General features: G+C 39.1%; 1 protein-coding gene across 1 annotated transcript; it reads left to right on the top strand.

Annotated features, from left to right (window-relative positions):
- Positions 1-7,403: 7,403 nt before the first annotated feature.
- LOC123828486 (olfactory receptor 18-like) lies at positions 7,404-8,351 on the top strand. The gene has a single exon (XM_045853514.1). It carries the CDS (start codon positions 7,521-7,523, stop codon positions 8,349-8,351), a length of 831 nt encoding a protein of 276 aa, XP_045709470.1. The 5' UTR covers positions 7,404-7,520.
- The last annotated feature ends 2,885 nt before the right edge of the window (positions 8,352-11,236 follow it).

Raw genomic sequence — 11,236 nt, 5'->3', positions numbered from 1 at the left:
TATAGAACTATATACCTTAAACCTATACAATTTTATTAACCAATGTCACCCCAATAAATTCAATTAAAAAAAGAAAAAAGTGAAAAAAAAAGACTGGAAATGTACAGTGCTGCAAAGAGCACTTTGCACATAGTAAACCCTCAATAAATAATTCTTTTGTCCCTTAAAAAAAACTCCTTGCTCTGTCCAGTGTGGCTCACTGTGGTGTTGACTGGAACACCATCCTATAAACTGGAAGCCTGTGAGTTCAATTCCTGGCCAGAGTACATGCCTGGTTAAGGGGCCTACGAAAGGCAACCAATCAATGTATCTCTCATGACAATGTTTCTCTCTCTTTTTCCCCGGCTTCCCTTCTCTCTAAAATCAATAAGCATGTCCTTGGGTGAGGGTTTTTAAAAAAGTCCCTAAGAAAGGGAAATAGAAAGTTTCTTTTAGAGAGAGAAATCTTTTTTTCCTTTATCTGTTTTTAAAAAATATTTTTTATTTTAATTGTTGTTTCAGTACAATTTTCTTTTACTCCCATCCCAACCCACCCACCCAGCCATCCCCTTCTCCCTCCCACTTCCACCCACCCCTAGTTTTTATCCATGTGCCCTTTATACTTCTTCCTGTAAACGCTTTCAGAAATCTTAACTAAGAAAATAGAAATGGTTTTGGATTCTTGTTAAAGAAGGCCCAATTCTTCCTAACTTACATGATTAATGCAATGGATTTTCAGATATCAAAGCCAAAAGGAGCCTTCATTTCCTGAAGGAAAAAAGAGCCTGCATTCTATGTTCAGATCCTTGACTATGGAAATAAGAAGCAAAGTGTACAGATATGCTTTCTCCTGAGAAGAGGAAAGTCCCACAGCCTTCTAAGTATGTTCACTGTTCTCCTTTTCCTCTTCTGTTAATATTAGGAAGTCCTCAGGGATTAGGAAAACATGGACCGATTTTTCTAATTATGAGCTCTGTGCATTGAGCTCTGAGGGCCATACAGGAGTAAATAATTAGCCAGGGCCTTCAGCCCTTCAGGCTGCCAGTCCCAGGTAAGCTTCATATCTGTCTGTTCCTACCAGAGTTGCTACCTGCACCAGGAGATCCATGCTTGAGTCTATCTCATGCCAGTCCTGGAAAGAGAGCCTGGGCTCTTATTATTACCAGACTTCTAGGTCATGGCCCAGCAGGGATACAGCAGAAACCAGTGAGTACCAAGGCAGATGGTGGATGGAAAAGGAATTATGGAGAAACTTGTCTCCTCATTATCAAGATAGTGGGACAATGGAGATAGCCAGGTGAGAGGGCATTGACAGGTGAAGTTGCAGCTCAGAGGCTTATGAAATTTATGTCATTTTTTCTGTTGGGGATTTTGAACTCTCATTCAGAATTCTGGTCCTCTCCACGGCCATTCCTAACTTCCCAAGTCTTTGCCCAGACTAGAGCAGGAAACGGATTTCTCCATCTCCTAAGCACTCCAGAATATCTTGGAGGCTCTGCTTATAATCATGATGGTGATGTGGGGAGAAACCAGAATACCACAAAACTTTATTGAGGCTTCCTTGGGTCAGGGTCAGTGCTATGTTATGTAGCCTTAATTTTCACCTGCATGATACTCCCACGGTCAAGGCGTACACGTGATTGTTATTTTGGGGTTGAGGAGAGGAGCACAGTGTTCTTACTTAATTAGTACCTAGGTACTGGGGTATAAAAGGGTGCAGTGAGGTTTGGATCTGAGCAGTGAAACTATATTCACAGAACACAGGGCACAGGGCAATGTCTTTCCATACAAGTAGGGTGCACATACCTAATGAGCTCTTGAAATGTGGCTAGTCCAAATTAAGATGTGCTGTCCATTTAAAATACTGGATTGTGAAGAAGTGCAAGAAAAGTCTGTAGAATATCTCTATTGTGTATATTGGTAAAACTATACTTTTAAAAAAGATTTTATTTATTTATTTTGAGAGAGGGGGAGGGAGGGAGAAAGAGAGGGAGAGAAACATCGATGTGCAAGAGAAACATTGATAGCCTCTTGTACCCCCTCTTCGAGCTGGGGACTGAACCCCCAACCCAGGCATGTGCTGTGACTGGGAATCAACTGGCAACTTTATGGTTTGTGGGATGATGCCCAATAAACTGAGCCAACTACTCAGGGCAAAACTATACTATTTTTGATAATGGGTTAAATAAACTGTTAAAATTAAAATAGGCACCCCCCAAAAAAAAATACCCACCCAGCCAACCTACTCATTCTTTTTTTCCCTCTCTTTTCAGCTCTCTTTAGGCAGAATGCCTGTGGGGAAGTGACAGGGACTCATTTATTTCTAATTCCTCAGTATCCACACTGGGATTGGCACAGAGTAGGCACCTAAAACAAACAAATATATATTTAGAAAGTATACCTCTATATATCTCTGTATACCTCTGTTTCAGAATATATATATATATATTCTGTTAAATATTGATTACCCACTGTTAGTTTATAGGAACACAAGATGTCTGATGCACATTGCAGTCTTTCCTGCTTGGTCTTTCATCCCTTCCAGGAATGTCCATGTGACTAAAGAAATGAATGAGATTCTGTCATTTCCCTCCAAGCACTCTTCCAGAAGGACTAATGGAATCTGATGCGGGCATTGTGAGAACCTCTGATTTGTAGCCAAGTTGGACTGCAGTTGTGGGTAAACTGGAGACCCACAGATACCTACTGCTTCCGGTTGGTATCTGAAGTCAGGAGGAGAGTGGTTTTGTGTGACTGAGCCCTTAACTTATTGGATCTGACACTGCTGGCAGATAGTGTCAGAATCGAGTTAAATTAGACACCCAGCTGGTATTGTGGAGAATTGCTTGGTATGGGTCCCCTTGCCCCATACAAACATTTGGTGACAGGAGGTAAAATGTCCTGTGTAAAGTAAATGAGACACAGCAGGAGGTGAAAAACTGGGCAGGTTTTCCTATGCAGTGCTAAATAATTCATTTAATTCTAATTTAGTCAGAGTATCCATACACATTAGGGGATTTTTGGGGGGCAATGGGTACTGTTGCAATGCAAAATTCAGGCAAAACAATAGTTCCAATGGTCAAGGCAAAGAATACATATTTGTCCTTTATTTTTATGTTCAAGAACCTTCCTCAGATCATAGAGGATACCTTGTTAAGATTATTGGGGTCCCCAGCATTTGTTGAGGATATAAAAATATGCCAATTGGTGCATTTCAGCTGATGTTAAACTTAATTCAGAACCATGTTGAAGAGATGCAAAAGCCAATCACCACACTTTGATTTTTTGTTTTATGAATTCTTTCAGTAAATTCTGGAGTTCCAATATGGTCAAACTGTATACATCTGTTTCAGTTTTGTTTGTTTTTTGTTCCTTGCCCATACCGAGATTTCTCTCCCCCTCCCCTCCCCTCCCCTCTCTCCTCCCCTCCCCTCCCCTCCCCTCCCCTCCTCTTCTCTCTTTCATCACTGGATATGCTTCAAGGGATGTGCTCTCTATCCTATTCATATTTATTTATATTAAATTTCTTCCTCCAGAGAGTCTCAAATCAGTATCTTCAGGGTTAGAGAATTCTTCCACAATAATGGTTTATGTACCCTATGCTTAGATTAGGTTTGAATTAACCCATTCACTGTGACACAGAGATGCCATAGATGTTTCTCTCTAAAACCCTGAGGATTTAGATCTTTACTGAGAGAAAGGCATGGGAAACTGTAGCAGCAGACATATTTAAAGGTTCCTTGTGAGCTTTCTATTCTTAGGAGGGTAGATCTCAAAATAGCACATAATGTGTACATTTCTCTCCTTTCCTTCCCACTCCCATCCTGACCCTCCCCTCCTCTCTGCTTCCCTTTGCTTCCCTTCCCTTCCCTTTCCTTCCCCTCTCTCTCTTTCTCTGTTTCTCCCTGTCTCTCTCTCTAATGCCTACTCTTTTGTGAGCAACCACCCAATTAACCTATATTGTGCACAGGGTATACTGTTTCCCCTGAGTACCCACAGGAGCCAATGCCTTGTTGAAATAGACAACCAAATCAGGGTAAGAATCTTTCCCCTGAACCTAGTGTCATTCACATTTTCATTCTAAGACATCTTCATACAGATATGTCTGCTCCAGACACAAGACCCAGTGCCACATTAAGGAAAGATCCAATTTCATACTCTTGTCTCTAAAAGCCAAGTAATTATTGAAACTTCTAAGTCAGGTCAGTTAGATCTGTAAGAAAGATTTGGAAAGACTCAACAAATGCAGCACAGTGCAGCACTGTCTAAAATGCAAGCTTGCTAGCAGGGAGTAACTCAAAGTGCATGCTTGCCGTCACGCAGCCAAGCCAGAGCAAGAAAAGACAGACTTGCAATGGTGGTGGTCATCATCTCAGTGCCCCACTCACTACATCAAGTGTAGTGGGCACTCTACAGAAATAGGACAGACTGTCACCCAAAATGGGGCTTGGATGTTGAGGCTGAAAATGCCACACACATATGAGTATGAAAACTTTTAATCCTAATATGAAGATCTCCCTGTCTGTAGAGAGCATAGCAGCCCTTCTAAGCTGGTCTAAAATGCCATGACAGGTCAAGGAAAGTGGCTTTAAAAAAATCTGGGTACAGGAGTCATGGGCATGGACAATGGGGTGGGGATTGATGGTGGGGAGGTGGTGGTCAGGGCGGGGGCAAGCAATGGAGGGAATGGTGGGACAACTGTAACTGAACAACAATATAAAAACAGCAATCCAAAAACCATCGTGGTTAGGATGTGGGTTCAGAGTGAGTTCCTGCATATGCAAATCTTTCCCTGTCACCAAAAAGGGAGGAACTGGCCTTTTTTTAAAAGTGAGGTATGATCAACATACAATTAAGTAAATGCTGAAAATCACTTTGTATCCCTATCAGTACTGACTGAGAGTACCTCTTTTTTTGTATCTTGGGCAACACCAGGTATTAACAATCTTTGTCAAGTTGATAGGTGAAAAATAGTATCGATTTAATTTGTTTATATTTCCTAGTTAGGCTGAAGATTTTTTCTATATTTTTGCCTACTTGTATTTCTTCTTTTGTGACATGACTATTCTTATGTTTTAAAAAAATTTTTGATTAATTTGTAAAAACTTTTTATATTTATTAAGGATACTAACCCTTTGTCTACAGAAAAGTAAGGTATGGTCGACATGTAACATCATATTAGTTTCAGGTGTACAACAGAATGATTCAATATTTGTATATATTGCAAAATGATCACCACAATAAGTCTAGTTAAGATCTGTCACCATACATAGTTACAAAATTTCTTTGTTGTCATGAGAACTTTTAAGATCTATTCTCTTAGTAACTTTTAAATATGAAACATAATATTTTTTATTTTATTATAGAATTTTATTTTAAAATGTATTTTATAACATGAACAGTATAGAAAAGCTCAATAATTTTATTCTAACTTACAAAGAAGACTACTGGAATTAAACTAGGATCTATATATCCTTTCTCCAAATAATGTTTGAAATTTTGAATATTTAATCTATAGTTATTCAATCAGTAATAAGAATTATTCTAAGGTAAGAAGTTTATGAGGCAAGTATAGAAACAACCTGTACATGTACAGGAATATTAAATTCTTATTTACTTGAAAATGTGCTTAATTTTCCTAGAATTTGCTCCAGCATACAACTATTTCTCAAGCATTCCTAGCTAGTTCCTACATCTTTTTTTTATTTTTCAATTACAGTTTACATTCAGTATTATTCTGTGTTAGTTTCAGATGCACTGCATTGTGGTTAGAAAATCATGTATTTTACAGAGCAGTTCCCCCAGTATTTCAAGTACCCACTTGGCCCCATACATAGTTATCATGATACTATTAACTATATCCCCTATGCTGTAGTTTACATCTCTGTGACTATTCTGTAATTACCAGTCTGTACTTCTTAATCACTTTACCTTTTTCACCCAGTCCCCAACCACCCTCCCCTCTGTCAACTGTCAGTCTGTTCTCTGTATCTATGAATGTGTTTCTATTTTGTTAGTTTATTTTGTTCATTAGATTCCACATATAAGTGAAATCATATGGTGTTTGTCTTTCTCTGTCTGACTTATTTCACTTAGCATAATACCCTCCAAGTCCATCCATGCTGTGGCAAATGGTAAGATTTCATTTTTTAATACTGGGTAGTATTCTATTGCATAAATGTACCACAGTTTTTCCACCCTCTCATCTATTGAAGGGTGCTTGGGTTGCACCCAAATCTTGGCTATTGTAAATAGTGCTGCAATGAACATAGGGGTGCATATATTCTTTCAAGTTAGTGTTTCGGGTTTCTTTGGATATATACCTAGAAGTGGAATTGCTGGGTCACAAGACCATTCCATTTTTAATTTTTTTTTTGAGGAATCCCCACACTGTTTTCCATAGTGGTTGTACTAATCTGCACTCTCACCAACAGTGCACCAGCATTCCTTTTTCTTCGCATCCTCACCAGCACTTGTTTGTTGTATTGATGATAGCCATTCTGACAGATGTGAAGTGGTATCTCATTGTGGTTTTAATTTGCATTTCTCTGATTAGTGATGCTGAACATCTTTTCATATGTCTACTGGCCATCTGTATGTCCTCTTTGGAGAAGTGTCTATTCATGTCCTTTGCCCATTTTTAAATTGGATTATTTATTCTTTTGTTGTTGAGTTGTAGGAATTATTTGTAAATTTCAGACATTAACTCTTATTAGATGTACTATTGGTGAATATGTTCTCCCATTCAGTGGCTTGTCTTCATTTTGATGGTTTCCTTTGATTTTTAGTTTATTATTAACTGTAGTCACCATGTTGTACATTACACCTGCATGACTTTTTTTATTTCATAACTGAAGAGCCAAGGCTTTCTTATCAGCTAGCCCAGATGTTGCAGAAGGGGAAGAGAGAGAGAGGAGTGGTTTGAAAACCATTAGTAGCCAAACATGACACACAAAAAATGAAGTCAGACACTTTATTACATAACTCTTATAGGGTATATATAAATAACACAAATCAAGGGAGTTAATTGCACTGCATTTGGATAAAATACGTTTGACTACTTATTAGTGTCCTTGAATTAAGGACAGTTTTTTTTCTTTAAGAAAGAAGGATGTTTCTCATTCCTTTTCCTTCCTTCACAGGAAGGGACTGATACATTACTGTGTTTATGATTTATAAATCTCTAAATAATCTTACTTCTCTAATTTCTTCAGCCCATTCTTTCCAAAGTGATACATGTAGTAACAGGTTAATGGAGAAAAAAAATCTAATATGAAAAGAGTTCTAAGAAGGTTATTTGTCATAACTGAGAAGTATTACTAAAGGAGAATGATTCATAAGTATGAATACTTTATGTATGAATTGCCTAAATACAGACACACTGACGTGCTTGTTTTCTATATACCAACCCTTATGTATCTTCCAAAAGGTGTCTCTGCTATGTGAAACCACAGAATCTCACAGGTACATTGGAATTCTTCCTTCTGGGGTTCTCAGCTCATCCAGAACTTCAGCCTGTAACTTTCAGCCTCTTCCTGTCCATGTACCTGGTGACCATGCTGGGGAACCTGCTCATCATCCTGACCATTGCCTCTGACTCTCACCTCCACACTCCCATGTACTTCTTCCTCTCCATCCTGTCTATGGCTGACATTGGCTTTACTTCTACCACCGTGCCAAAGGTGATTTGGGACATTCAAACTCACAGCAGAGTCATTTCCTATGCTGGCTGCCTGATTCAATTGTCTTCTTTAAATTTTTTTGGGTGTTTGGACAGTGTACTCCTATCTGTGATGGCCTATGATCGGTTTGTAGCTATTTGTTATCCCCTGCACTACCCAGTCATCATGAACCCCCGCCTCTGCAGCCTGTTGGTTCTGGTGTCTTTTTTGATCAGCCTTTTTGACTCCCAACTGCACTGCTTGATGATATCACAGCTTTCCTTTTGCACAAATACAGAAATTCCTAATTTTTTCTGTGACCCTCCACAACTCCTCAACCTTGCTTGTAATGATAACTCTACCAATACAATATTAGTCTATTTTATTGGTACCATCTTTGGTGGTATTCCAGTCTCAGGGATCTTTTTCTCTTACTGTAAAATTCTTTCCTCCATTCTGAGAGTCCCATCATCAGGGGGGAAGTATAAGGCCTTCTCCACCTGTGGCTCTCACTTGTCAGTTGTTTGTTTATTTTATGGAACAGGGCTTGGGGTGTACCTCAGTTCTGCTGTCTCACATTCTTTCAGAAGGGGTGCAGAGGCCTCTGTGGTGTATGCTGTGGTCACCCCCATGCTGAATCCTTTCATATACAGTCTGAGGAACAAGGATATCAAGAGGGCCATGTGGAGGCTCCTCAGCAGAACAACCTAGTCTCAATACTTGGGCCATTGTGGGTTTTTTGTCTGTGGATTGGAAATGACTGCAAACCCAACATTTGGAATTGGCAAACATACCTCTTTGATTATACGATTTTTGTAGCTCATGGTTTTCATTCCTCTTTATCTATTGTATCTGAAAATTGCTTATTTTGACACATCTTTAATGGGATTAAAGGAGTATTCTGGGATCCTGTGTATGTCAGAAATCACCTCACAATACTATTACAACTATGGAATCTTCTGTATTTATTGTCTAGGATCCAGGCAACCTGTAAAAATTCACAACTCCCTTTTAATGTATATGTATATGTATATATGATTCTCAACCATTTTCACTGTCCATGTCTATTTTTTCATAAAACTTTGTCTTCAAACACATGTATTAGTGCAGGTTGTGATTAGTGCAGGTCACTGATCCACAATTTAGACTTCTTATTGGAAACATCAGATGAGCTTTAAAAATCTTCATGCCTCAGTTCCATCACCATACAGGAAGATTTAATTGGATTGGAGAGTGAAAAGAGCATAATGTGTGTTTTTTTTAGAATTATTTTATTGTTGTTCAAGTCCAGTTGTCTGCATTCTCCTCCCCCTACTCCCCACCCCCACCCCAGGGATCTCCACCTCCATCCCCTGATTCCACCCCCCTTGGTTTTGTCCATGTGTCCTTTATAGTTGTCCCTGAAAACTCTTCCCTACTTTCCCTCAATTATCCCCTTTCACCTCCCCTCTGGTTACTGTCAGTCTGTTCTTAATTTCAATGGCTTTGGTCATATTATGCTTGCTTCTTTGTTTTGTTGATTAGGTTCCACTTATAGGTGAGATCATATGGTATGTCTTTCACTGCCTGGCATATTTCACTTAGCATAATTCTTTCCAGTTCCAACCATGCTGTCACAAAGGGTAGGAGCTCCTTCTATCTTTCTACTGCATAGTATTCCATTGTGTAAATGTACCATAGTTTTTTGATCCTTTCATTTACTAATGGGCACCTAGGCTTCCAGCACTTGGCTATTGTAAATTGTACTGCTATGAATATTGGGGTACATAGATTCTTATGGATTGGTGTTTGAGGGTTCTTAGGATATAATCCTAGTGGTGATATTGCCAGGTCAAAAGGCAGTTCCATTTTTAGTTTTCTGAGGAAATTCCATACTGTTTTCCACAGTGGCTGCACCAGTCTGCAATCCCATCAACAGTGCACTAGGGTTCCCTTTTCTCTGCATTCTCTCCAACACTTGTTTGTTGATTTGTTTATGATGGCCATTCTGACCATGGTCACTGTGGTATCTCATTGTAGTTTTAATTTACATCTCTCTGATGGCTAGTGATGCTGAACATCTTTTCATATGTCTCTGGGCTCTGTGTATGTCCTCCTTGGAGAAGTGTCTGTTAATGTCTTTTACCCATTTTTAAATTGGGTTGTTTGTGTTCCTGGAGTAGACTTGTGTGAAAAGAGCATAATGTTCTTAACAGCACCCCAGGTGGGTCTAAAGTGTAGCCATGGTGGAGAACTACTGACTTTTGTCAGACCTTTTATTCAAAAACGACTTGCATGTCTTGAGTTTTTTACTGTTCATGATCAGATCCTGAAGACCCTTTTTGAAAAAAATACTTTATTTTTTATTTTTATTCTATTACAGTTGTCCCAATTTTTTTTACTCCCCCCCTCTCTCCCCTAGTCAATTCCTTTCCCATTGTCCATGTCAATGGGCTATTAATACATGGTCTTTGACTAGTCCCTTCCCCTTCCTGAAGATCTTAAAGTGATCAGATCTTAAAGTGATCATAAAGGAGAAGATATGAAAGAGTTTGTCTTAGTAACAGCCAATGTGATTTTCCCCTCATATTCCAGGTATTATTTTTTCACATATCTTCTACAGTTGTCCCATTTTTCCCTGTTTATTCTCCTCTGCACTGCACCCCCCTCTCACCCACATACCCTAAACCCTTAGCTCATGTCCATGTGTCATACTTATAAGTTCTTTAGCTTCTACATTTCCCATACTATTGCCCTCTCCCTGTCTATTTTCTGCCTACCATCTATGCTACTTATTCTCTGTATCTTTTCCCCCTCTCCTCCTCCCACTCCCCTGTTGCTAACCCTCCATGTGATCTCCATTTCTGTCGTTCTGTTCCTGTTCTAGTTATTTGCTTAGTTTGTTTTTTGTTTTAGGTGTGGTTGTTAATAATTGTGAGTTTGTTGTCATTTTACTATACATTTTTTTATCTTCTTTTTCTTAGATAAGTCCCTTTAACATTTCATATAATAAGGGCTTGGTGATGATGAACTCCTTTAAGTTGATCTTATCTGAGAAGCACTTTATCTGTCCTTCCATTCTAAATGAAAGCTTTGCTGGATAGAGTAATCTTGGATGTAGGTCTTTGCCTTTCATGACTTGGAATACTTCTTTCCAGCCCCTTCTTGCCTGCAAGGTCTCTTTTGAGAAATCAGCTGATAGTCTGATGGGAACTCCTTTATAGGTTACTGTCTCTCTTATCTCTTGCTTCTTCCAGGATTCTCTCCTTCATTTTAATCTTGGCTAATGTAATTATGATGTGCCTTGGTGTGTTCCTGCTTGGGCCCAACTTCTTTGGGACTGTCTGAGCTTCCTGGACTTCCTGGAAGTCTTTTTCCTTCGGTAGAATGGGGAAGTTCTCCTTTATTATTTGTTCAAATGAGTTTTCCACTTGTTGCTCTTCCTCTTGTCCTTCTGATACCTTTATAATTCAGATGTGGGAATGTTTAATGGTGTCCTGGAGGTTCCTAAGCCTCTCCTCATTTTTTTTGAATTCTTGTTTCTTCATTCTTTTCTGGTTGGATCTTATTTCTACCTTCTGGTCCACTCCTTTGATTTAAGTCCCATTTTCCTTCCC

This window comes from Phyllostomus hastatus, unplaced genomic scaffold (assembly GCF_019186645.2).
Source record: "Phyllostomus hastatus isolate PE091 unplaced genomic scaffold, TTU_PhHast_1.1 phas_contig_98, whole genome shotgun sequence".
NCBI classification, from domain to species: Eukaryota; Metazoa; Chordata; class Mammalia; order Chiroptera; family Phyllostomidae; genus Phyllostomus; species Phyllostomus hastatus.
Note: the sequence above shows the minus strand (reverse complement) of the source record. Positions and strands in the feature narration are given on the sequence as shown.